A 26,306-nucleotide genomic window follows, 5' to 3' on the forward strand; every position below is an offset into this window, starting at 1 on the left:
GAAGAGGAAGGGATGGTTGGAGATGGGGTTCCATTTAAATTTAAAAAGGTTAATACAGTAATCAAAATATATTTAAAGATTTATTTCAAGTTTGCTAGTTAGTACAAATTAAACCACAATAATATAAAATGGCAGCCAGCAATGTACAGAACATAATTTTAGTATCACATGCCAGGTAACACATAAACATCATATAACCAACAGTGCCCAGCTGAGGTGGGCAGTTCTGTCAAGGTGGAATCAAGTAAAAGGAACACTCTTAATGGGGCAGTGCAGAGCAAAGTATGCGTTCTGAGGTAGACAATCTTGTCAGGACTGGACAGATTAAGGTAGAGAGTCCTTTAGGAATAGTAGATTTTTTAAAAATAGAGTTTCTGGAATAGGACATATGAAAGGTGGGTGGGGTGGGGGTAATAAAAAAGAAAATGCTGCAAATATTCAGCAGGTCTGACAGCAACTGTTCTGATGAAAAATCACTGACCTGAAACATTAGCTCTGTTTCTCTCTCCACAGATGCTGCCTGACCTGCTTAGTATTTCCAGTATTTTCTGTTTTTATTTCAGATTTCAGCATCCGCAGTATTTTGTTTTCATATGCGAAGGGGGTAACCTCAATGGGATAGCACAAACGGAGGGGTGTTTGAACGCATAGACTGAGACGAGGCCGATCAGAAAGCATATGAAAGCAATAGTAAATACACATATTTGTTACTACAGCAGGTGAATGACTGGGAATCCTGCAGTGGGTGGCTCATCTCTTGATTTCCCGAAGCCTCTTCACCACCTAGAAGTCAGGAGTGTGATGGAATACTCTTCACTTAACCTGGATGAGTACAGCTCCAACAACACTCAAGAAGCTCGACACCATCCAGGGCAAAGCAGCCCGCTTGATAGGCGCCCCATCCACCACCTTAAACATCCAGTCCCTTCACCACCTGCACACCATGGCTGCAGTGTGTACCACCTGCAAGGTGCACTGCAGCAACTTGCCAAGATTTTTTGACAGCATCTTCCAAACCCATGATCTCTACCGCCTAGAAGGACAAGTAAGTACATGGGAACGCTACCTTCTCTAAGTCACACACCATCCCAACTTGGACATATATCGACATTCCTTCATCATCGCTGGGTCAAATTGAGGAATTTCCTACCTAACAGCACTGCAGGGCACCTTCGCCACATGGATGGCAGCGGTTCAAGAAGGCAGTGGCTCACCATTGCCTTCCAAGGACAACTAGGGATGGACATTCACATTCCCAGAATTAATTTTAAAGGTAAGGACTTCAATCCCATCATCAGTGTTATACAAATTGTAAAACAGTAAATTGAACAATGTTCTCATTCTGGGACTAAGTGGGAATTGTAATCTGCAATACAAAAAGAAAATGCCAGAGAAGCAGCAATAAATAAAGATTTATAAAAACAATGATGAATATTAAATGGACATTATGTTAGCATGTACCGTGGCACATCTTTACATTAGCCAGAATCTTGTGCTGTTACTAGCAGTAGGAAATGAGGCAGGTGGGCACATTCGAACCTACAACAAGATTCCAGCTCATGTTTCAGAGTAAATGCTTCCATTTTAAAAGCAAAAATACATGCTTAGTTAATCACTATCGAGTGGTACACTTAGACATTCACATCAGCAAAGCAGGAAATGAGCACATGTTTGCAGTAGGTATTCACTTACTGAATGAGACAAATGAATAGGAAGTCTGATAGACATATTAAATCATAAAAGCACCAAAGAACGTTTCTGCGTCATTGGAGATACTCAAAAGTTTTTTATCTGTTATTTTAATGAACACATGATCCCCTTCATTGAAATCAAATATTGCCCCCAGGTAGCTATTGTCCAGCCAATGGTCTGGATTGTCCCCTGTACAGAAGAATTTCCGAACAGCCATTAATTCAATAGGTTGTGGATATGCTGCTCCTTCTTTGAAAACTGTCTGCTTCAGAAACCCATTTTTATCATCATTACAACTTTTTTCTCCCAGTAGGATCTTGGAGTAAATGAAGTAATGTCCCGATTTTTTAATCACCAAAGCTCCTTCCTTATAGTCAATTCCACGCAAGAAAGCGATCCCTCTGTTGTGCGCCCACTGCAGTCGGCCATACTCAAAGGCACTGCAGTTACATCCTGCAAGAATAAGAACATCTATAAATATTGTTCCAATCAGACAGGTTCCATCATCCTTTCTAGTATTACAAATTATCTGTGGTGATCGTTCATGCATTAATTGCTTCTATTCCAACATTCTCCTGGCTGGCCTTCCATCTTCCACCCTTCTCTTGAGCTCATCCAAAATTCTGTTGTCTGTGACCTATTTTGCACCAAGTTCAATTCATCAACATTGGTTCCTAGTTCAGAAAGGCCTCAATTTTAAAAATATCATCCTGATGTTTCATTCTCTCACTTCTCCCCATCTTTGTATCCTCCTCCTGCCCTACAATACTATGAGAACTCCAACTCGGGCCTCTGGTGTACCTCCCATTTCTTAGTCCTGTCATTGGCAACCCTCCCTTCAGAACTCCCTCCCCAAGTCTTTTCACCTCTTTTAAAACATTGCTTAAAACCTACCTCTTTAACCAAGATTTTGCCTACATTCTCTAGAATATGGAAGATTAAAGGGTGAACTAACTAAGGTGTACAAGATGGTTAAAGGAGTTGACGGGATGGTTAAAGAAACTGTTCCCTCTTGGTGAGAGAGGCCAGAACAATTTGGCTTTAAAATTAGAGTGAGGTGATTCAGGGCTGATGTCAGAAAGCACTTCTTGACACAAAGGCTAATGGAATTCTGGAACCTTTCCCCAAAAAAATTTCTGAGGTTAGGGATCAATTGAAAATAACAATATTGGAATTGATAGAATTTTGTGGAATACAGTGATTTCAGCGAGATCATTTACAACATCATTTATAAGTCAAGGTAAGCCTGGGTAAGGTTTTTCCTAATCAGCTCTTGAGTTAACTGTTGAAAGTTTTTTCTCTCCAACCTTTTCTTCCAAATGCGTTGGCCTTCACATTGCCTGTATCAACAGTTCTCATCATTGCCACCTTTTGTCTTTAACCATTACCCAGGCCCCACCCCTGTAACATCCTTTTTAATAATTGCCCCCACATGACCAATCTCCCCAATCCTTCTTTCAGGACGCCACATGAGTGATTTAAATTGTTGGGGGATTGGAATGGTGCAGAGCTAAAGGTTAATTTTTCAGTTTTAAACTCATTCCCCCTCACACACCTTTCATCTCCTTTTTGCATGACTTTTCCTATCCTCAGTTTACAGCAGTACCCAGAGGAGAAGTGCTCAATTCTAGGAGATTTCCAAATACTCAGGAGGGTCAGCACCCTAAACAAGATGCATAAATAGTCAGATGTTGAACCCCTTTATAATACACCCTTACAGTAACATGGTGAGAGATACAAAGTCCCTGAATAATGCATAGTCCAGTAATGTAGTCAATGAGAACTACCGCACCCTGTAACATGCAACTTCCCTGTAACAATGAATTAGAGATACCAGAGACCCTTATAATTTACCTTCCCAGTAATACAATGGAATTGAACCCTGATATAATGCACTGTGAAAAAAGGTAAATTTGAGTTTATTTTTTTCAATTACTAAAAATAGGTGAGTTAAAACCCCATCGTCTCAAAAGGAAAAGCCAAGAGCTGTGGTGGGCTTCAAGAGGTGTGAGGCTTGTTAGGTGAAATGTAATATGAATTGAAGGTGCTTCTTGGATTAAATCATATCAGATTTTGCACTGTGCCACATCAGCCATTGTCAATAATTAGCTATAAATTTAATATTGATAAGCGAGTCTAGCCTTTGAATGATATATGTGGATTAGCTTTAAGCTAGTGAGGACACAGCCTCATTTTCAGGCAGCGGCCTAAGATTGTGCTGGCCAGCAGAAAGAATTTAAGCATTTATATAACACCTTTCACAACCTCCAGACATCCCAAAATACTTTTGAACTATAGCCACTGTGTAGAAAAAGCAGCAGCCAATTTTTGCTTAACAATCTCCCACAAACAGCAATGTGACATAATGAACAGATAATCTGTCTATGATGTTGACTGAGGGATAAATATTGTCCAGAATACCAAGAACCCTTGTTCTTATAAGAAATATTGCCATGGGATCTTTTACATCCAGCTGATAGGGTAGACAGGGCATTAGTTTAATGTCTCATCTGAAGGACAGCACCTCCAACAGTGCAGCACTCCCTTAGTACTACACTGGAGTCTCAGTCTTGAATTTTGTGCTCAACTCCTGGGCCTGAATTTTGCGCACATCATGTGCACACGATCAGCGGGCCTGGAAGTGGCCTCAATTTCCGTTTCCGACTGTGAATGGAACCCAAATATGATTTCACACTGGCTGGTCAATTAAGGGCCGGCCAGCATGAAACGCACCCGGACATTGGCGCAGCCCTGCCGACAGGGGCGGGAGCGTGGCGGGCGCCAGGCCCAATGGGGACCCAGCGGGGGATTTAAATTCAGCAGACCCAACTCCCAGAAGGCTATCAGGAGTTGTTGAAGAGCCTCAAGGAGTTGTCCAGGAGGTGAGATAAGAGTGACTGCCCTTGACATCAAGGCAGCATTTGACCGAGTGTGGGATCAAGGAGCCCTAACAAAACTGGAGTCAACAGGAGTCAGGGGGGAAACTCTCCGCTGGTTGGAGTCATAGCTAGCACAAAGGAAGATGGTTGTGGTTGTTGGAGGTCAGTCATCTCAGTTCTAGGACATCACTGCAGGAGTTCCTCAGGCTAGTGTCCTCACCCGAACCATCTTCAGCTGCTTCATCAATGACCTTCCTTCCATCATAAGGTCAGAAGTGGGGATGTTCGCTGATGATTGCACAAAGTTCAGCACCATTCGCAACTCCTCAGATACTGAAGCAGTCCATGTCCAAATGCAGCAAGACCTGGACAATATCCAGGCTTGGGAGGACAAGTGGCAAGTAACATTCGCGCCACACAAATGCCTGGCAAAGACCATGTCCAACAAGAGAGAATCTAACCATCACCCTATGACATTCAGAGGCATTGTTATCACTGAATCCCCAACTATCAACATCCTGGGGCTACCATTGACCAGAAACTGAACTGGACTAGCCATATAAATAGTGTGGCTACAATAGCAGTTCAGAGGCTAGGAATTGTGAGACGAGTAACTCACCTCCTGACTCTCCAAAGCCTGTCCACCATCTACAAGGTACAAGTCAGGAGTGTAATGGAATACTCTCCACTTGCCTGGATGAGTGCGGCTCCAACAACACTCAAGAAGCTTGGCACCATCCATGACAAAGCAGCCCGCTTGATTGACACCCCATCCACCCCATTTTAGTAATTGAAAAAAATAAACTCAAATTCACCTTTTTTTCACAAACATTCACTCCCTCCACCATCGACCACAGTAGCAGCAGTGTGTACCATCTACATGATGCACTGCAGGAATTCACCAAAGCTCCTTCGGCAGCACCTTCCAAACCCACCACCACTCACCATCTAGAAGGACAAGGGCAACAGACACATGGGAACACCACCACCTGGAATTCCCCCTCCAAGTCGCTCACCATCCTGCCTTGGAAATATATCGCCGTTCCTTCACTGTTGCTGGGTCAAAATCCTGGAACTCCCTCCCTAACACCCTGTGGGTGTACCTATACCACAGGATCTGCAGCAGCTCAAGAAAGCAGCTCACCACCACCTTCTCAAGGGCAATTAGGGATGGCAATGATTGCTGGCCCAGCCAGCAAAGTCTACATCCTGTAAATGAATTTTTAAAAATTGGCTTAAGTCATGGTCTCAGCACCTGCCAGGCATGCCAGGTGGGAGGGCAATGCCGGTGGGCACTCTGCCACCCGCTTCTCAGGCGAGTGCCTGGGCACTCTAGTGGAGGCAGTGAGTGCCAGGCGGGACATCCTCATGCCACTGATGGTAAGAGCAGGCCACCACAACAGATGAAGGAGGCCTGGTCAAAGTGGTAGCCAGGTCAGCAGGTATGATGTGGTGCACTGCACCTGGATCCAGTGCCGCAAATGGTTTAATGATCTTCTTCACTTGGCAAGGGTGAGTACCGAGCTGGCTGCGGAATGTGTGGAGATGTCATGTACGGTGGACATCCTTCATGGTGCTCAGGGGTATAAGATTCAGAGTGACAAAAGGCACATATACCTGTGCCAGCCAAGGCTGGGAGATGTGGCCACTAGCCTTAGGGGTGTAGAAGAGTGGGATGTGCAAATCTGACGGGTACCTCAGCCTGGTTCTCCAGGGTGGTGGTGCGAGACTAGAATGATGTTGCAGGTAGAGGGTGGACAAATGAGTGCACTTTCGTCCATACAGAAGAGAAGCCATAATGCTGTGGAGCGCGCACAACGGGTGGTGGAGTGGCCAACCTGCTCATAATGAGCAAATTTGAGATCGCCCCCCCTAGAGTTAGAGTGCGAGCTTGGAGCAAGGTCCTCAGGTTGCGGAGAGGCAGGCATCTCGGAGGAAGGTAAGAGTCCAGTGGACAGATGCGAGACTGGCAGAGAGTGAAAACAATGTAGGGTTGTCTCACTTCAAATGAGAAGTTCTAAACAAGAGTCCCCAGTGATCCAGCAATCACGATGCCAACATGATGCAGTTGTCCATAGACTCACCAGCCCACCTAGCGTGCACATTGACTTTGTGATGATTGAAAATACTGACATATTGTCTTCCCCCCTCAGAAGCACCATCCTCCAGAGGCTACCAGGACCCCGAGGACTCTCCCTTGACACCTTAGGAGGAGCCACAGTCACATCCTCTCTCGCTACCAGGCACCAGCACAGATACAAGCATGTCGGTGGGCATTAGTTCATCGGCTCAGATAGTAGTGCATTGTGGGGAGGGCATGGCACACTCGCATGAGGAGCTGGCAGAGGCTGGAAGAGCCTAGGGCACTGGCAGCACTGGCAGTCAGAGGACTGCTGGAGACCAGGACCATGCTGAGGCCGAGGCAGATGACTAGCCTCTGGAGTCAACCATCTGGTGGCAGATGCTGGATGTCCAGTGGGTGCGTGTGAAGGTCTGGCGGAGATCCATGGGGGTCTGTGTGCCATGCTTTCTGTCATGGAGGAGTCCATGCGGAGTGTGAGCACTGCGTTGACCCTGAGCACCGAGCGCAATGCCTCTTCCATTGAGAGAGTGGCGACTCTCATGGAGAGACAGCTCCAGGAACAGAATCAGAGGTTCCTGGGACTGTGCTCGGACCTGCATTCCCACACACTGGCAGTGAACTCATGAGGTCACTACCAATGTGAGAGATGGGTGAGACACCTAGTCTCCCTGCTAGGTGCCCGTCCATCAATGGTGAGCTAGGAGGTCCAAACCTACCTCACACTGGTGGACGAGCTGCCTGTTGGCTCCTCTCTGGATGAGGGCAGCAGCTCCTTCACCCCTCTGCCAGTGACCATGGCATCTGATGAGGCTGTGATGACTGAGGAGTACCCAGCCATGTCGCTGATTGCAGCATACTAGGCAGTGCCCACTCAGGCCCCGCCAGCCAGACGATGACCGCCAAGGTCATCAGGGCTGACACAACAGCAGAGTCAGGAGGCTGCCTCTAATGCCACAGCCATGATGGGGGAGCACCAAGACGTAGCACTCGCAAGCGTAAGTTTAAGGCACCGTGAGCACAAAGGGGGTTTTCACTGGTGACGTTATTTCATTTCATCATTTTTATGTATGATTTTTTTTGGGACATCTAACACAATATTATGTTATGTTCCTTTTTTGTTACTGTGGAAAAGATATAAATCTTGATTTTGTTTTACTGGCCTGAGTATCCTTCATGTTTTGCATAGGCACAGGGCATGGCAGTGGCTTATGATAGACGGCAGGGGCAGCAAACTTCATTTCAGCGGTTGTGATTCGATATTGGGGTCATGGGATTGCCTCCTCAGAAATGTTTGTTAAGGAGGTGGTGCCCTTGCCATGAAATCGAAGCCACACCTTGGCAGCCTAGCTGAAGGTGCGTAGAATCAAGGTCTCCCTGGTGCTCCTGCCTCCCTGGACATCTGCCTCCATGTCCTCACCTTGTGCCTCCCTGGGCTCCTCATCAGAACCATCACTAGAGTCATCCTCTGAGGCCTGTGGAGCTGCCTCGCTATCCTCGCCCTCCAGTGGGTCCTCCCTTGCCAGTGCCACATTGTACAGAACGCAGCAGACAATGACTATAAGCAACATGCGCTCTGGAGGATATTGCAGGGCACCTCCGATCAGTCCAGGTATTGGAACCTCATCTTCAGCAGCCAAATGGTCCTCTCAACCATCGCCCTTGTGGAGGCATGACCCCTATTGTACCGCTTTTCCGCTTCTGTCCTTAGGTGCCGGAGTGGTGTCATGAGCCACCTTTTCAAGGGATATCCTTTGTCACCCAGCAGCCAACCATCCAACCGAGCTGGAGCCAGGAACAATCTTGGCACCTGGGAGTGTCGCAGGAAGTATGCATCATGGGAGCTGCCAGGGTACCTTGTACAGACTTTCAGAATCTGTGATTGCATACAATCTGCATGTTCATTAAGTGGAAGCCTTTTCTGTTAATGAAGGCACCAGCCCACCCACTGGCACCTTGATGGACACATGAGTGCAGTCTATGGCACCCTAGATGCTCGGGAACCCAGCAATTGCTGCGATGCCTCTGGCTCGCTCAGCCTGGCTGGCTTTATCCGTCTGGTAATGAATGAATGTCATGGCCTAGCTGAAGAGAGTGTCAATGGCCAGCTTGATATAACTGTGGACAGCTTATTGGGACACTCAACACAGGTCCCCCACTGGCCCATGGATAGAACCAGATGCAAAACAATTGAAGGCCACGGTGACCTTTAGAGCCACTGGCATTGGGTGGCCACCCACACAGTTGGAGAGGATCTCCGGCTCAATCATCTGGCTTTTGGATGTCATGGTGTCCCTAGAGAGGCGAAGCCTCCTTTGGCATTGGACCACTAGACATGTTGAGGTGGCTGGATTGCTGCCTGTACACTCTGGCTGCAGGATAGTGGCGTCTTCTGCAGTCCCTTCCGCCTGCACTCCCTGCTGGCCCTGTAACCCCTGTGCCTCTCCTCCCATGGGTCGCTCCCTGGGATGCTGCTTGTGGAAACCTGGCCTCCTCTCCCTTCTGTCCTTCTCTTCCTCTCCAGAGGGGTCCCACCAGCGGAGTGCACAATGCCCATTTGCAGAAACGCAGATGACACCGTCTCGCATACTGAAGGCTGCCCTCGGCAGAAATCCTCAAAGAGAACTGGAAAAACCAAACAGCCCTTAAGAAAAAGTAACAAAGCAAAGACTTCAGCAGAAACCATAGGAAAAAGGTATGAAATCTCAGCAATAAGGCAGCAGCAAACTGTCACCTGAACTCCTAATAACCCACACTGCCAATGCTCCGGTCCCCTTTTATCCTGCACTTGGTTGAGAAACGTGAAGAAACGAATTGGCCGCCTGCCAGTGTTGCCCGTGCAACGAGCGCTAAATTGAGAGGGCAACATAAAATTCAGATCATTGCCTTCTTAATGGGCTTAATTGCCTGTTTAATCGTTGGCGGGTACTCTCCTGACTGCCACACATGCCTGTACAGCACACATGCTGTAATATCACACGAGGGTGCGATTAAGTTGGGAGTCGTGCCTGACGTCTTCTCACACAAGTTCGGGTCAGGCGCGCATCCGCACAAGCACTGTAAAATCCTGGCCCTGGAGTTGGACTTGAATCCACATTATGACACAGAGGCAAGAGTACTACCAACTGAGCCACAGCTGACACAGAGAGACATAGGCCAATTTGTGATTGCAGCATGCGTCAAAATTCCCAATCATAGTGAGTGATGAGAGATTCTGTAAACTCACTGTAACACAATCAACGAGCCATTCTGACGCCAGTGTTGAACTATCAGTGTACAGCTGACTCCTGATGGTCATTGATGATGGTTGGGCTAAATATGCTGCTCTGAGCAACTGCTGCAGTGATGTCCTGACAATGTGATGATTGACACCAACAACCACAGCAACAGATTCTTAGTGAATCAGACTTCTGCTTCCTTTAAGCACACAAGGAAGGCAATGGGAAACCGTCTCATGTATCCTTTTCTCTATTCATATTGCCCATTGAAGTTGAAAATGGGAGACTCCTATGTGCAACTGAAGAGAAAGCCCAAGACTGTGAGGTGTGGAGAAATGAGCAGAGGATCTGTCCTCAGGCAGATCACCACTGCAATCACAACCATTCAACTTTGTATCAGGTATGACTCCAGCCATTGAACAGTTTACCCTTTGACCCCTACTGCATTTTTTGCTGGGCTTTCTTGGTTCATTACTCAGTCAATACTGTCTGTATGTCAAGGTAAGCTACTCATTTCTCCCCTCTGGTCTTCAGCTATGGCATTCATGTCTGGATAAGGTCTGGAGCTGAGTAGTGGAACCCAAATTTGATTATTCTTTTGGTCACTTTACCAATGATTGGAGATGGCAGATGGGACAATAATTGACAGAGATAGATTTGGCCCCTTTTATTGGATAGTACATATTTGGCTAATCTTTCAAATTTCTGGGTAGATGACCGTATCATAGCTATACTGGAATAGCTTAGCTAGGGAAATAGCTTGCTGTGGTACACAGGTCTTGAGCAGTATACCCAAGATGCTTCCAGGGCTTATAGTCTTTGTTGGGTCCAGTGCATTCAATCACTTCTTAATATTGAGTGAACCAAAATGACTGGAAACTGGTGTCTATGGTGTTGGGGACGCCAGGAGTAGCTGGAAAGGATCATCCACTCAGCACTTCTGACGAAAGATTGTTCTTAACACATAAGCCGTGTTTCTTCTGCTGAAATGGTAGACTCACCATGGTGGAGGATGGGAACATTCTTGGAGGCTCCACCTATTAGTTCTCTTGTTGATCACCATTAGAGATGGGCAATAAATGCTGGCCTATGTCTCTCTATGTCAGCTGTGGCTCAGTTGGTAGCATTCTTGCCTCTGTGTCATAATGTGGATTCAAGTCCAACTCCAGGGCCAGGATTTTACAGTGCTTGTGCGGATGCGCACCTGACCCGAACTTGTGTGAGAAGACGTCAGGCACGATTCCCAACTTAATCGCACCCTCGTGTGATATTACAGCATGTGTGCTGTACAGGCATGTGTGGCAGTCAGGAGAGTACCCATGAATGAATAAAAAAAAATATTTCTTGATTGTAATTGATAGGGCTACAGTTCTTTGTTCTGATGTCTTGCTGTGAGACTATTTAACTATCGCCTGCTGCATTTTTGTTTTTAATATGCAAGTGGCCTGTGGAGCCCTTTTGAAAAGTCATCAACCTGAAATGTTAGCTCTGTTTTTCTCCCTCTACAGATCCTGTCTAGCCTGCTGAGTATCTCCATTTTCTTATAACTCTGTGGATTACTTCACTAGGTTTGTAGCTCATTCCTGCACCTGTCTGGTCCCGCTCCTGGTATACTCTTCTATACTGCGCTTTGAACCAGGCTTGGTGTCCTGCCTTGAATGTGATCAAGATTTAAAGAATGTGCCAAGCCATGAGATCCCAAATTAAGGTGGTATGCTATGCTACCAAAACTCCTGGAAGCCTAGTTTTCAGCTGCTAGATCTGTCCTTACTCAGTCCCATTTAGCATGGTTATAGTGCTACAGACTATGGAATATGTCCTCATAGTGGAGAGGAGAGTTTGTCTTCACAAGGATTCTGTGATGGTCAATTCTGCTAGTGCTATCATAGACACACATGTCTATGATAAGTAAGTTGCTGAAGGGAAGGTCATATTGGTTATTTTCTCATGCTGGTTTTATTATGAAAGCTATACTTACCTCACAGGGGAGCGGAAGCTGGGAACTTGAACTCCTGACGGGCCTCGGAGCTTTTGTGCATGCGCAGACCAGGAGCAGGCTGTACATGTTCAGTTCTGCATTTTATTCATGTTCTGTGCACCTGTGCAAGTAGAAAAACTGTGCGAAAACCCTGATTAGGTGACCGGGAGCAAAGTACCATTGAAAAGAAGAGCTCCAGGCAGGGGATAGGGAGAGGTCTCATACAGGGGACAAGGACAGGGAAAGGTCCCAGTTAAGTTAAAAAGAGAGGAGCAGAACAACAGGCTCCAAACAGGAAAATGGCTGTGGGAAGCAGACTTTAAGTGAAGTAGACAGCCAAAGGTTGGTGGCTCTGTGTTGTGGGCCTTTGGGGCAAAGTTACCCCTTTGGAGCAGTAGTGTTCTGCTCGGCACGGCCAAAGATCTGAAGTTGTGCCTGGAATTAGTGCAAGTGAGTACTCAGGAATTTAGGGGAACAGAATCTCAGGAGATGAGATTGAAACCCTGCGAGGTGGGCTGTCATTGAAGCCGTCCGAGTTGGAGTGACTTTAGGAGAGAATTCCAAGGCGAGATCTTCAAATTTCTCATGAGAGAGATGGAGTTTCAATGAGATTGGTTGACTCACAGTGTTAATGACCTGTGGGAGAGTTGTTGAGAAATCTTGGTCGCCTCTGCCATTTATTGTGCAGTGTGGTTTGTTTGACCACAGTTTGCCTGTTAATTCACATGGTACCTCATATTTACCCTGAATGTTAGAGTATAAGATAGATATTGTAATCTTTCTGACCTTGTATAGTAAAGTTTGTTTTTATTTGTTCAAAATCCATGGAATCTTGTGGCTTTATTCACTAAGTGTATTGAATTGTAACCTTTGTCTACTTTAAACAATGTGTCACTAACCAAATCTTACTTTAAACTTGGGAGTCCGGTTTACGATCACAACAGTTTCTTCACCAACAGGTCCAGTCTGTCCTTCAGAACTCAGTCAGCCTGGTCAATGGTACTACTACAGACCCACTTGACAGGAAATTTGAAATTCCCCATCCAGAGTATATTCTCAGCACTTCCCTCTGAGATTCCTATAAGTCATGATCAACATGGAGGAATAGTGATTTATCATTTGAGGGGAGGCCTGCGGAGTGGGAGACGGTGTTCTGCAGGAGGTTTCATTGACCTTGTTTGTTCTGAAGCCATTAAGACTTCCTGAGGTCCAGAGTTAATTTTGAGGACTGTCAGAGTCACTCCTACTGGAATGTGCTCCCACATCTGGTGGCATATGCTGCCCATGGGGCAGGACCAATGAGAGAGGATTCTTGGCTGACACATTAAATGCTGTGAATATGGCTATGTCTCTGGATATGACTGCCTATGATACAACTCTCCCCATTTGGGCACCTTCTTTCTGAACTTTGTAGCAGTTACATAAAACCAAGGTGGCTTGCTAAGGACTTTGTAGGGCATTAAAAGGCAACCATTTAGTTTGGAAATGGAATCACACAAATGGATATCAGATTCTCTTTGTTAAAGTGCATGAATGGCCTTTTTTGGCAATCCAGAAGCTTTCATGGCTATTTTTCTTGTGCTTGCCCAGAAATTACTTGTAGATTTATTGAATTCAATTTCAAAAATTGTCATAGTGAAATTTGAACGGATGACCTCTGGGTTGTTAATCCAACACCATAACCATTAAGGTACCATATCCTTTATAAACCCCCTTCTCCCTGTAAAAGTGACTGAATCCCCTTGTAGCATTACCACCTTGTAACAAGGTCAGTGACAGGCACTCAACCCCTCCCTAAGACACCTTTATAAAATCAGTTAATGTTTTGAGGATATTGCAGTGATATGGAATGATGGTATCAGTATGACAATCTGATTGACTTATTTTTAATTATGGCACTCGCCCAGGTGTATTCTTACCAGTAACATGAGCTGCAGGCTTTGATGAATCTTGGAAGATCATGTCTAAATAATAAAACAGATATTCTTCATAAAATGACATTTGAACATGTTCACAATTATACATATTTGATAATTTGTTACAAAAAGGTGTCAAGCCAAAGGAATGGTGGAGAGCTAATTTTATACCCATGTTTAAAAAGGCAGCTAGCACATTTCCAGGAACTGGAGGACCAGTCAGCTTAAGACTGAAGGTTGAAACCATAATAGTATCCCTACTAAAGGAGAATCTAGAAATCAAAAATCTAACAATGAATCATGTATGAGGCCTTTAAAAAGCAAACACTAGGGTTTATTTCTAGAGGGACAGAAGCTATGCTAATCTTTTATGAAACCTTGGTTAGACCAGATGTGGAGTACTCTGTACAGTTCTGCATGCCATATTATAAAAAGGCTAAATCACGGAAGGAGCTGGATTTTTACTCTTAACAGGATAAAACTAGGAAACAGTCAGAGTGACTCTGAATGGACTGTAAAGCATAATTAAAACATAAATGATAATTGGCAGCATTTCAAGCTTATGTCACTGCTTTGGCCACCCAGTGCCAGCATCTGATGACAAAATTCAGCACAAATCAAACTCGTCTCAATGCTGTTCCTTCTAGAATCCTATGCTTTAGATTTCAGATGCTGCATACTTTAGGTAGGAATTTTTGCTCAGTTTGGGTCCTGCCAGGGCCACTCTGCTCCTTTCCTTATTACAGCCTTGGTTCAAACATGGACAAAAGAGCTGAACTGCAGCGGTGAGGTGAAAGTGACTGCCCTTGACATCAAGGCCGCATTTGACTGAGTGTGGCATCAAAGAGCCCAAGCAAAACTGAAGTCAATAGGAATCAGGGGGGAAACTCTCCGCTGGCTGGAGTCACACCTAGCACAAAGGAAGATGGTTGTGGTTATTGGAGGTCAATCATCTCAGTTCCAGGACATCACTGCAGGAAACGACCTTCCTTCCATCATAAAGTGGGGATGTCCGTTGATGATTGCACAATGTTCAGCACCAGATACTGAAGCAGTTCATGTCCACATGCAGCAAGACCTGGACAATATCCAGTCTTGGGTTGACAAATGGCAAGTAACATTCACGCCACATAAGTGCCTGACAATGACCATCTCCAACAAGAGAGAATCCAACCATCACCCCTTGATGTTCAATGGCATTACCATCACTGAATCCCCAACTATCAACATCCTGGGGGTTACCATTGACCAGAAACTGAACTGGGTTAGCCATATAAATACTGTGGCTACAAGAGCAGGCCAGAGGCTAGGAATCCTGCGGCGAGTAACTCACCTCCTGACTCCCCAAAGCCAGTCCACTATCTACAAGACACAAGTCAGGATTGTGATGGAATACTCTCTACTTGCCTGGATGAGTACAGCTCCAACAACACTCAAAAAGCTTGACACTGTCCAGGGCTGGAACTAGGGAACACAGTTTAAAAATAAGGGGTCTCCCATTTAAGACAGAGATGAGGAGAAATTTTTTCTCTCAGATGGTCGTTAATCTTTGGAATTCTTTTCCCCAGAGAGCAGTGGAGGCTGGGTCATTTAATTTATTCAAGGTTGAGTCAGATAATTTTTTTGATAGACAAGGGAGTCAAGGGTTATGGGGGAAGACAGGAAAGTGGAGTTGAGGCCACAATCAGATCAGCCATGACCTTATTGAATGGCGGAGTAGGCTTGAGAGGCTGTAAGGCCTACTCCTGCTCCTAAGTCCTATGTTTCTACATGAAAATATTGTAAAATTTGATCAAATCATTTCTTATTCTTCTAAATTGGGGGAATACAACCCTAGCTTGTGCAATCTTTCCTAATTAAAACCTCAGGGTCCAGATTCTGGTAAATCTCGGCTGCACTCCCTCCAGGGTCAATATATCCTTCCTCAGGTGTGGTGCTCATAGTTGCTCACAGTACTCCAGACCTGATTGAAACAGGGTTTTGTATAGCCAAAGCAGAACTTCTACACCCTTCGTATTCTAGTCCTCTAGGTAAAAAAAGCCAGCATTCCATGAGTCTTTTTTGATTATTTTCTGTACCTGTCCTTCACATTTTAACCCTCAAGTCTCTTTGGACCTCTACTGTTTCTAGCTTAGGTCAGTTGTGGCTCAGTTGGTAGCACTCTCACCTCTAAGTCAGAAGGTTATGGGTTCAAGTCCCAGTCCAGGATCTGAGTACAAAAATCAAGGCACTCCACTACAGTACTGAGAGGGTGCTGCATCTCAGATGAGATGTTAAGGAGGATGTGAAAGGACCAATGGCATTATTTCAAAAAAAGACTAGGGGAGTTATCTCCAGTGTGCTGGCCAATATGTGCTCCTCAATTAACAGCACATAAGTTAGATTATCTGATCATTGTCACATTGCTGTTTAAGGAATTTGATGAGTACAATTTGGTTGCTGCATTTCCTACATTACAACAGTGACTACATTTCAAAAGCAATTCATTGGCTGTATGGTGCTTTGGGATATCTGGTGGTCATGAAAAGTGCTACGTAAATGTAAGTTTTTATTTCATCGCCTAGAAAGTACTTTATTCTATCCTTTATGAGTCCAGAATGGACTATCTCATATTTGCCTACATTGAAATCCATTTGCCAATTGTATTGTCGATTCTTCCAATCTATCAATATCTCTTTGTCATTTCATCCTTCCATCTACATGGCTTACAACGCCACCTATCATTGTAACATCAGCAAATTTGAATATGGGGCTCTCTATCGCATCACCTATGTCATTAATAATAAGTGAATAGCTGAGGCCCCAACATATATCTTTGTTGGGGAGTATGAACAGGTTGATATTGTTTGAGCAGTGGTCACATTCGACCAATTAGAGTACTTTCCCATTGTTCCTACTGTCTGTCTCCTGCCACTCAGCCAATTGCTTGACCAAGTCAATCATTTGCTTTCAATTATATGAGCTTAAACGTCGGCTCTTAGGAGGAACATTTTTAATTGCCTTTTAGAAGACCATGTAAATAACATCCATGGGCATTCTCCTGCCTGCTACGTCAGTCACTTTATTAAAAAATTAAATCAAGTTCGGCAAAACGATTTTTCGTTTAAAAGTCCAAAATCAAAGTACTGCGGATGCAGGAAATCTGAAACAAAAACTGAAAACAATGAAAATACTCAGCAGGTCTGGCAGCATCTGTGGAGAGAAAAACAGAAGTTTTGCCAAAAGATTGCTTTACAAATCCAGGCTGGCTCTTTCTCCAATCAGTTGAAAATTTTCAAGGTGTCCAGTCAGTCTATCTATATAGACTCCAGTAATTTCCCACCAACAGATATTAGGCTAACTGGTCTCTAATTCCCTGATTTCCCTATCTCAACTTGCTAATACAGGTGAGTGACATATGTAATTCTAGAATCTAAAGTAACTGTTCCCAAACTGAGAGAACTTTGGAAGATCAGAATTAGGGCATTGGCAATGCTTATATAGCAAATAAAGTAACATGGAAGAATGAAATCCAGGTTAGGTTAGCTACGGCAAGAGGCTTGAGCAGAAATTTAAGTAGTGTCTGGATGTCCAAAAGCATCAGCATGAAGCTGAAAAAATGTCTGGTACAGTCATTAGAGTGGAGTGTTGCCCTCTATAGATACAAGAGTTGGACTCTGAAGAAAGAGGATAAGGATAACAGCTTTTGAAATGTGAGTTTGGCAGAGGATGCTCAGAATCAGCTGGATGGAGAAAAAGACAAATGAATGGGTTGGATCAAGAGTAGAAATTCAGGAATCAAATAGTTGCTAAGTACAGAGAGAGAGATAAAGATAGCCAAGTATAGACATTGGGAACAAAGACCCAACAGCCATGTCCTGGCAACAATTGAAGGAGATATTGAGGGTACAACAGAAGAGGAAGAAGATAAATCAGATGGGTGAACAACATTGAGATGTGGGCCCAAAGATTTTACAGGAACGGAAGGGGTCTCAGACAGACAAAATGGCACCAAAGCCACGATTCCGCAAGTCCTGCCCTGAACCCAGCACCCACCATTTTCGCCAGGGTGGGGGAACATCGTTTGCACATCGTAGTTCACAGAGGTGGCTGCATGTGTAAAAGTGCAGCTGCCTTTAAGCAGATACAACTTTCATTAGTGGGATGTGAAATACATAACTTGTGGTTTTTAGACATTTGTGCAAAAGGTCTAAAGCTGCCAAAGTCATTTGGAGAGGTAGGGTACCCTTTTGGATAGGTCGGGGGGCCCCTTTGGGGAGGTAAGGTGCCCTTTGGGATTTTTAAAATTAGACATGAGTGTGTGTAAAAAGTGGATAAACTCATTGGAACTGTCAAGCTGTTAAGGCATTTAAATATCCTGCCCTTTAAATTAAAAGAAAACAGCCTTCTGTGACTACTTGCAGTTTCACTGACTGTGTGTTGACATAAACCTGGGGGTTATCATTATAGGATTAGTGCTGCATGACTCATTCCACAACCTTGCATTATCACAGTGGGGGGTGGGGGGAGGTGTTGTGCTGCAAGTTCACCATTTGTTTGACAGCCCCAAGTGGTTGTGAAGTCTCTGATGTTGGTCTATGTATGCAAATAGTTGTTTTTCATAAGGCATTAAGCACTTGAAGGAATTAAAATGTATTGAATGAACCAATGAGAGTGTTTTTTAAAAATAGTGAAATCATCAATAGACATTAGAATTTTATTTTATTTTATCTCAGCATAGCCGTCCATGGTGGATACTGGGTGAATTGGCATAGAGGGTGTACGGGCAAATGGTGGTGGGTGGGGGGCATGGGTTGGCATGAGTTGGCAATAAATTGGCATTAGGGCTATAAAAGGCCATGGAGGGTGGGTAGAGGATCATGGTTGACATGGAGGGTATGAGGGACCATCAAGGATGCGTGTGAGGCATGAGGTGGCATGATTTGTAATGGATGGAGGCATGGCATGTGAGTGAGAGTTAGAGGGCTGTTTTTTGATTCATTGATTTTTTTGTTACAGTACCAAGTAGGGTCTTTCATGCAGCCTGCCTCAGTACCCAGCAACCCTTGTGGCTGCCTCCGTACTCTTTCTGGGGAGATGGGAAAGGTGCAGTGATATCATTGGTCATCTTGAATGGGAGTAGGTATGCATGGGGCAGGTCATGAGTGGAATCCCTCAAGGCTGCATCTTGAGCATGTTACTCTTTATCATCATGATAAATAATTTACTCAAGGATATTGATGCAGCTATTCATAAATCTGTAGATAATACAAAAATGTGCACAGGGATTGTAAGTTTAGACAAAACAAATTGATTGCAAACCAATTTAATGATGTTAGGGGCCTGGACCTGAGCTTGGAGGAAGTCTTTTGATATTGACAAGTGCTGTGTTATGCAGTTGAAATGGGAAGCCCCATTTGTGTGTACTATGTAGGGTTCCTGTTGAAGGTTACACATCTAGAGAGGGGCCAGAGGGTTTCATTTGATATTGCATTTAAAGTTCAAAAAGCAGCGTGAGAGAACACCACTGGGAAAGCAAATAGCATGTTAGGTTGAATTGTCAGAAAAGTACAACATAAAACTAAGGGTGCTATATGTAATCTGTATGAAGCATTGGTATGGCTACACATGGACCACTGTGTCTGGTTGTGGTTTCCAGACATAGTGGGGAAATGAGACTTAAATGGAAGATACGCAGGATAGTGATTAACATGATACCTGTTACTAGAGCTCTTGGATAATCAGGAGGGCACCAAACTCTAAGACTATTTTCATTAGAGAAAAACAAGTTCAGAAGGGTTAAGATTGACTTTTTTTTCAAATTATGAATGGATTAGATTCTATCCAGTTAGCTAGGTTATTTGAGATGCATAGGTATGGTAGCACCAGCCAGCATGAGTGAAAAATTCAGAGCAAAGAATTAGGTTAAATGTTGTAAAGTATTTATTTTCAGAGTCATTGCCGTTGGAAACAGGTAATTGGAGCAGTGGGGATTAGGGATTCCCTACACTCCTCCAAACTGCAGCTGGGCAGCTTCCTCAGAGAGCAGCACATTAGAGTTTGGGTAAGTTGTTGGATAGCTAAAATTACAAAAAATCTAGTAGAACCATAGAACCATAGAACACTACAGCACAGAAAACAGGCCATTCAGCCCTTCTAGTCTGTGCCGAAATATTATTCCGCTAATCCCATTGACCTGCACCCAGTCCATAACCCTCCAGACCTCTCCCATCCATGTATCTATCCAATTTATTCTTAAAACCTAAGAGTGAGCCCGCATTTACCACGTCAGATGGCAGCTCGTTCCACACTCTCACCACTCTCTGAGTGAAGAAGTTCCCCCTAATGTTCCCCCTAAACCTTTCCTCTTTCACCCTAAAGCCATGTCCTCTCGTGTTTACCTCTCCTAATCTAAGTGGAAAGAGCCTACTCGCATTTACTCTGTCTATACCCTTCATAATTTTGTAAACTTCTATCAAATCTCCCCCCATCCTTCTACGCTCCAAGGAATAAAGTCCTAACCTGTTTAATCTTTCCCTGTAACTCAACTCCTTAAGACCTGGCAACATCCTAGTAAATCTTCTCTGCACTCTTTCAATCTTACTGATATCCTTCCTGTAGTTAGGCGACCAGAACTGCACACAATACTCCAAAGTTGGCCTCACCAACTTTGTAGTAGATGTCATATCCTTGGATTTTTCAAAACTCACAACCTAGCCCCATACACTCATCTTTGTCCCATATCCCTTAATACCTTTGGTTAACAAAAATCTATCAATCTCAGATTTAAAATTATGATTGATAACGCCCAGAATCAGCTCTAAACTCTTCTACTGTTGACCTCCCAGCATCACCATCAACTTCTCCTAACATCAACACCAATCTCTGCTGCTGTCAGTATTAACTTTGCCCAGTGTCAATATCAACCCCTCCTGAACATGACCAACCTTTCCTAATATCTGCTCCAAACTCTGCCAGTGTCACCAGTGCAATTATTAGCAATAACCTCTTCCAATGTCAACATTAACCATTCCAAATTTTGGCATCAAACACTCCCAGATCAGTTGCAGCTTGAATTAGATGTAGAGTAAAGCTCCCTCTATAACTGCCCTTCAAGCATTCCAAATGTGATACAGCATTGGACAGATATCCAGTATATTGATCTAACAATTTACCTGCTATGTAATAGCCTCTGACAAGAACATGCATGAATTTTTCTATGTTCCACACCTGCCATCCCTATGGTCTTTCTTAGTGTGACTGATAATTTGAGACAAACTGGGGACAGTGTTGTGTCGTGGGCCTTTACTGCATTCATATTTTTCCAATTCATGTCAGACCTTCACGGTGTCATCTTAATCCTATCAAGCTGGATAGATATCAATTCAAATCTCAAGGTAAAAGGTCACTTAACTAACTCAATGAATCACACATATTCCTAGATAATAATCATGCATGCTTGAATACAATCCTATAAATATGAATATATAATTCTTCTTACAGAAACATATCACAGCTCTTGTAAATTTGTTTCAGTTTAACAATAGCATCACTCACCTTGGATACTTCCAACCATAAGAGAAGTGTTCTGAAATAAAATGGGTACAAAACAGTTAGAATGTGTATCAATAACAGTAATATGGAGGTTACTCACCAAGCAGTCCTGGCTGGATTGTCAAAGCAGATATCGTGGTTTTATAGAAACCTTGATCAAATTCAATGCTTTGTTCCATTCTTACTGTCAGTTATTCCATTTGCACTAAGACTCACCACCTGAAATGTTAAATTGTGTTTCCCTTTTAAGTGCTGAATATTTCCAGTATTTTCTGTTTTTAATACTTTACATTACCTGTCCCACTGACAGCCTCTGGGAGTTAGTATAACTTTTCAATTAAAGCATAGAAAGCCTTATTTCTACAGAATTCCTTTCTATTTAATGTTAACATTTGATTGAGGAAGGATTAGATGGTGAACTGGTTTAGCAAAACCACGTTTAACACCAGGAGTTGTGTTTGAATCTAGTGCAGGTTGATGGGATGAGATTCTTCTAAGAGCTCTACTTCACCGTGACACCATACTGTCACACGCAATACGTCTTAGTATCACTTTTGTTTTAGTCAATATGTTTGCTGGATTTGGTGCTATTTGATACAAATTCCAGCCCAGTGTTTTTAATTTCATTTAGTGACTAAGCAGAAAGTGGAATCTATATGAGTGACTTGTTTTCAGCATGCTTACATTTCCCTGTGGCTTTTAGATTAGCCATAGGTGCTCAGTCCAACAATAAATGTCTGACAATAAAATAAATTAAAATAAAAACATGTAAAATGGAAGGAGGCATAGAACCCAGATCACATCGTGTGAACAGGGAAGGTGCTTGAAGTGTCGTCACCCTGTTTCTACAACGTTTCCAGAATTAAGTTAACCCGTCCAATGTTTATGTGGTATTGAATTAATTCTAGACTAGAATGATAGAAGTTTATAGCACAAAATTATGTTGTTTGGCTTATTGGTTCTGTGCTATCTCTTCACTAGAGCAATCCAAAACTAATCCTAATACCATGCTGTCTCCCCATGACCCTGTACATTCTTCTGTTTCAGATATTTGGGAAGGCAGTGGCATAGTGGTATTGTCACTGGGCTGGGAGACTCAGGGTAATGACCTGGGGATCTGGGTTTAAATCCCACCACAGCAGATAGTGAAATTTGAATTCAGTAAAAAATCTGGAATTAAAAGTCTAATGATGACCATGAAACCATTGTTGTAAAATCCATCTAGTTCACTGATGTCCTTTAGGGAAGGAAATCTGCTTACATGTGACTACAGACCCACAGCAATATGGCTGACTCTTAAAAAATGTCCTCTGAACAAGGGCAATTAGGGATGGGCAATAAATGCTGGCCTAGCCAGTGATGCCCACATCCCATGAACAAATAAAAAAAATAATACTTTTCCTTTTCAAGATTCAGTGGTCACTCCGTGTAGCAAAGCTCTATGCTCCAACACCTTGTTTTTTTAAAAAATTCTGATAATCTTTCTTCTCACTTTCTTAGTGGCAATTTTAAATGAATCACTAACTCTCCAAACGGCAAAAATAAATGTTCCCTATTCATTCTATTCATGACTTGGTGATAGCTCTCTCATCTCTGAGTCAAAATGTTGTGGGTTCAAGCCCTACTCCAGAGACCTGAGCATATCCAGGCTCATGCTCAAGTGCCGTACAGAGGGACTGCAGCACATTTGGAAATGCTGCCTTTTGGATGAGGTTTTAAACCAAACCCCATCAGCCATCTCAGGTGGCACCACCAAAAACAGATTGTACAGCCATTTATTTAATTGCCGTTTTTGGGACCTTGGTGTGTGGAGATTGATTGCCTTGTATCACACAGTAACACATACATTGCATACATTTCTTGCATTCTTCCTTTCTATTACTTTGAATGCTCACTCAATGCATTTCACATGTTTATTCTACAATTTTAGTGGAAAATTTGCCCTGACTTATTTTCTTACTTATAACTTCCTCATTTTTAATTTATGGGATTTAGATTTCTTCACTGCAGGAGGGAAGAAATTTCCAAGATCAGTTTGCCAATTCCTTTCACATCTTGAAAAATTCAACCTTGACACCTTGTCTTTTCCAAAAATAGCCCAACTTCTTAACCTTCCTTTAAAACTTAAATTCCTGATACTTATCATGACGTTTCTGGGCTCACCCTACTCTTCTTACTCTAGATTATTTAGTAAAGTGTCTTAGATCACTTCACAGGCAAATCTCACTTTTCTGTACCTCAAAGATATCTTCACTGGTCCTGCTATCTCAGTAAGTTTTTGCTAACATGTCTAAGAAAATGAATAGCATGACTTGTGTGGTAAGTATTTGTTGCTGCAGGAATAATCCTCTGCCTCTCTCAGATCTCTCCCAATGTTGATAAGTGATAGAGCAGCACAATAGATCTTGTTTTAGGCTTAAACTACTGTGACTTTTACAAAAGATGAACAAGTGAGGTAAGGGAATATTACTAACAGTAATTTGCATACATATTTACAGTAAAATTATTACATCTAATTCATTGAACAATAAGAGATTGCAGTTTTAATATTGTGCTATTTTGAAAATAACTCTTTTGCAAAGTCTTTCTTTTCTTATATAATTTACCACTCCCAATTTGTGCCACAGCTCAAACTACCCTTCTTGTCCCCTCTGTTATAACCCCAGATCTCTCTGATTGAATGAACACTATAACCCCTCAATCTCTCTCCTGATCACAAAGTATCCCACTGGCCCAGTTAATGTACTCTATAACCCCTTGGCCTCCCTCCCGTTCACACGCTGTATCGCTACTTTATGCAGTCAGACATTCTACTTTGTACATGGCAGGTCTTTCTAACTCTGACCTTCTGCAACTTAATGTGGTTCAATTGGGCCACTTTTATCCCTCTATTTGCTAAATATTGACATGATAAATATCCAAAGCATTCTTTTATATAAATAAAATTATTGCAGATATTTGACCCATCTCTATATCTTTAACTTTCCTGGTATTGTCAAAGACACTGTCAGGTCTGTTCCAATGCTATTCTTAAACTGATCACTAGGAAAAAGATTTGCAGAGCCGTTCGTGTTCATCCCTATGATTTCCTTCTATTCTCATATTGAATTGTATAGTCCACATTGAACGCTTAATTGTGACAAGCCACCCTCCCACAAGCAACAGCCCAACTTGTATCATCTCCCCATGATGTGTCTGCTGCTCAGCAGCTCATTGTATAGGACATCACAGCCACGATTCCCGCCGTATATGCTCTGTGATAACAGCACACTAGGGCTCCCTCACATGGCAACACAGCACATTTCCACCACTCAGTCCTGTGAGAGTTACACTTATTGTTCAACCTTGGCCCTTATAAGCTTTGTTTAATCTAACAGTGTTCAACATCAGAGACACAGCCTCAGCAAGTTGACTATTAATTCAGCTCATTTAAGATCAGTCATCTGTAGAGTTTGTTAGTGGCCTGTGGTGATTGAATTATTAACACAGCAACCCTGAAATGTTCTCTGACTTTAATCGATTAGACCTCTGGGTTAGATCGATTTCTGCTGACATATACTTGGCCTGTTCAGCAATCAGACTAATGTGCATTCTCCCTGAATGTACCCTAGCCATTTCCACCCTTGGGAGATTCTGTGCAGAACTGAATGTGTCAAGCGCTTTATTAACACGGTCCTCAGTCAGATAGATATGAAACATACTTTAGTCAAAGGAGGCAATTAGCTGAAAGGTTCAAAAGTCTACAGTGACAAAATAATTACTAACATTCCAAATTTTCTTTTTGTATGCGGATTGCAGTTATCTACACGTATCCTCAGCAAGAAAATTTTGTATAAGAGAAGGATAAGTTGTACATTGTTTACCTTGGCTGCTAAGAACATGGAGCTGAATTGCTGAACATCAGATCGTAGTCTCCACAGGTAAAATGCTCCAAGTCCATCCCCAATCAGAGCCAATAGCACCAGCATCAGAAGGAACTTGTGTGTGAAAGTCAAATTTTTCCGTTTAGCCGAGGTTGCGAAAGGGACAGTGTCTGTCTGTCCATCCACAACAAAAACTGAAGGGTAGGCATAGCTGTCCCCCATTTCTGGGGCCCTGAGTGCAAAAAAATCAATAAAGGAAAGAACTTTCTGGTAAAGTTGGATTTAAAAAGCAAAGTGATGCTCAGCACATTCATCAATTCAAGAGAGTCACCAATCCCCAGGCAACATCACTCACTCATCAGTGGGCAAATCCTGTGGCTCAGTGCTTTATATCATTACTGAACAGCCACCCACTGCCTTTTGTCAATTTGAAACCACATGTTTAGCTTCGAATAGCCCTCATCAATGGGCTTCCTGCAGCTTGTCGACTTGATACAACAGCTTTTACCAGCAGTAACCACACTTGCAGGATGTGTATAGATTATTGTCTCACACAAGACACAATTACTTTCTCAATATTTCTGATAGCTTATATCAGCCTTGTCATCATTTTTTATTCTGCAGTTGCTTCATTTGCAGGTTACAGGGATGTGCAGGGGGACATTTGCTCTGCATATTCATTTAAACAACAATTCTTTGCAATGGCAGCCTTCTGTTTTGTAAGACGATGGTTAGCGCCATGGTGATTAACTCCATGTTAAACATTACCTGGTGGGGCTCAGGAGCTCCACTCTGGCATGGCAGTCTCTGTCGTATTTGCTGCATAAGAAGACACTGAATGGAGAAGGAGCAGAAATTGCTGGCCACTGTTTTCTCTGGGTGCTCTTCTTGCCCAGCTGAGCTTTCCTTTTCTGCCCACCTCTTCCAATGCCCTTCCAAACAGTCAGCCTCCAGAGGTCACAGCGTTAGTGAATGTCTCCCAGTTGTCAGTATCAATATCTGCCATTTTCATGTCTCACTTGCAGGTGTCCTTGTAGCGGAGATATGGACTCCCTGGAAATTGTGATCTAGTGGCTAGTCTTTGGTTATACCACTGTCACCCATCCAATGAACATGGCTGAGCCAACGCAGACATGGTTGGCTTAGC

General features: G+C 43.4%; 1 protein-coding gene across 2 annotated transcripts; it reads right to left on the reverse strand.

Moving 5' to 3' along the window:
• Window positions 1-1,270: 1,270 nt before the first annotated feature.
• Window positions 1,271-25,516, reverse strand: LOC144668835 (tumor necrosis factor ligand superfamily member 14-like). 2 transcript variants are annotated; one of them, XM_078531236.1, is made up of 4 exons: window positions 25,160-25,516; window positions 21,300-21,330; window positions 13,767-13,811; window positions 1,271-2,145 (listed from the first exon to the last, which is right to left on the reverse strand). In XM_078531236.1, exons 1-4 carry the CDS (start codon window positions 25,379-25,381, stop codon window positions 1,730-1,732), a joined length of 714 nt encoding a protein of 237 aa, XP_078387362.1. In that variant the 5' UTR covers window positions 25,382-25,516; the 3' UTR covers window positions 1,271-1,729. The 2 variants fall into 2 exon arrangements, with proteins under 2 accessions (XP_078387362.1, XP_078387363.1); XM_078531237.1 differs by lacking the exon at window positions 13,767-13,811.
• Window positions 25,517-26,306: the final 790 nt, after the last annotated feature.

This window comes from Cetorhinus maximus, chromosome 28 (genome assembly GCF_964194155.1).
Source record: "Cetorhinus maximus chromosome 28, sCetMax3.hap1.1, whole genome shotgun sequence".
NCBI classification, from domain to species: Eukaryota; Metazoa; Chordata; class Chondrichthyes; order Lamniformes; family Cetorhinidae; genus Cetorhinus; species Cetorhinus maximus.

Bases quoted from the DNA above. Each gene is read 5' to 3' on its own strand.
- LOC144668835 (XM_078531236.1), bottom strand. From the start codon at position 25,381: ATGGGGGACAGCTATGCCTACCCTTCAGTTTTTGTTGTGGATGGACAG. The intron at 13,812-21,299 runs GTGAGTGATGCT...TTTATTATTTAG, and splicing joins TATGGTTGGAAGTATCCAAG to ACATGATCTTCCAAGATTCA. The intron at 2,146-13,766 runs GTAAGAATACAC...TTATTCTTGCAG, and splicing joins GCCTGCAGCTCATGTTACTG to GATGTAACTGCAGTGCCTTT.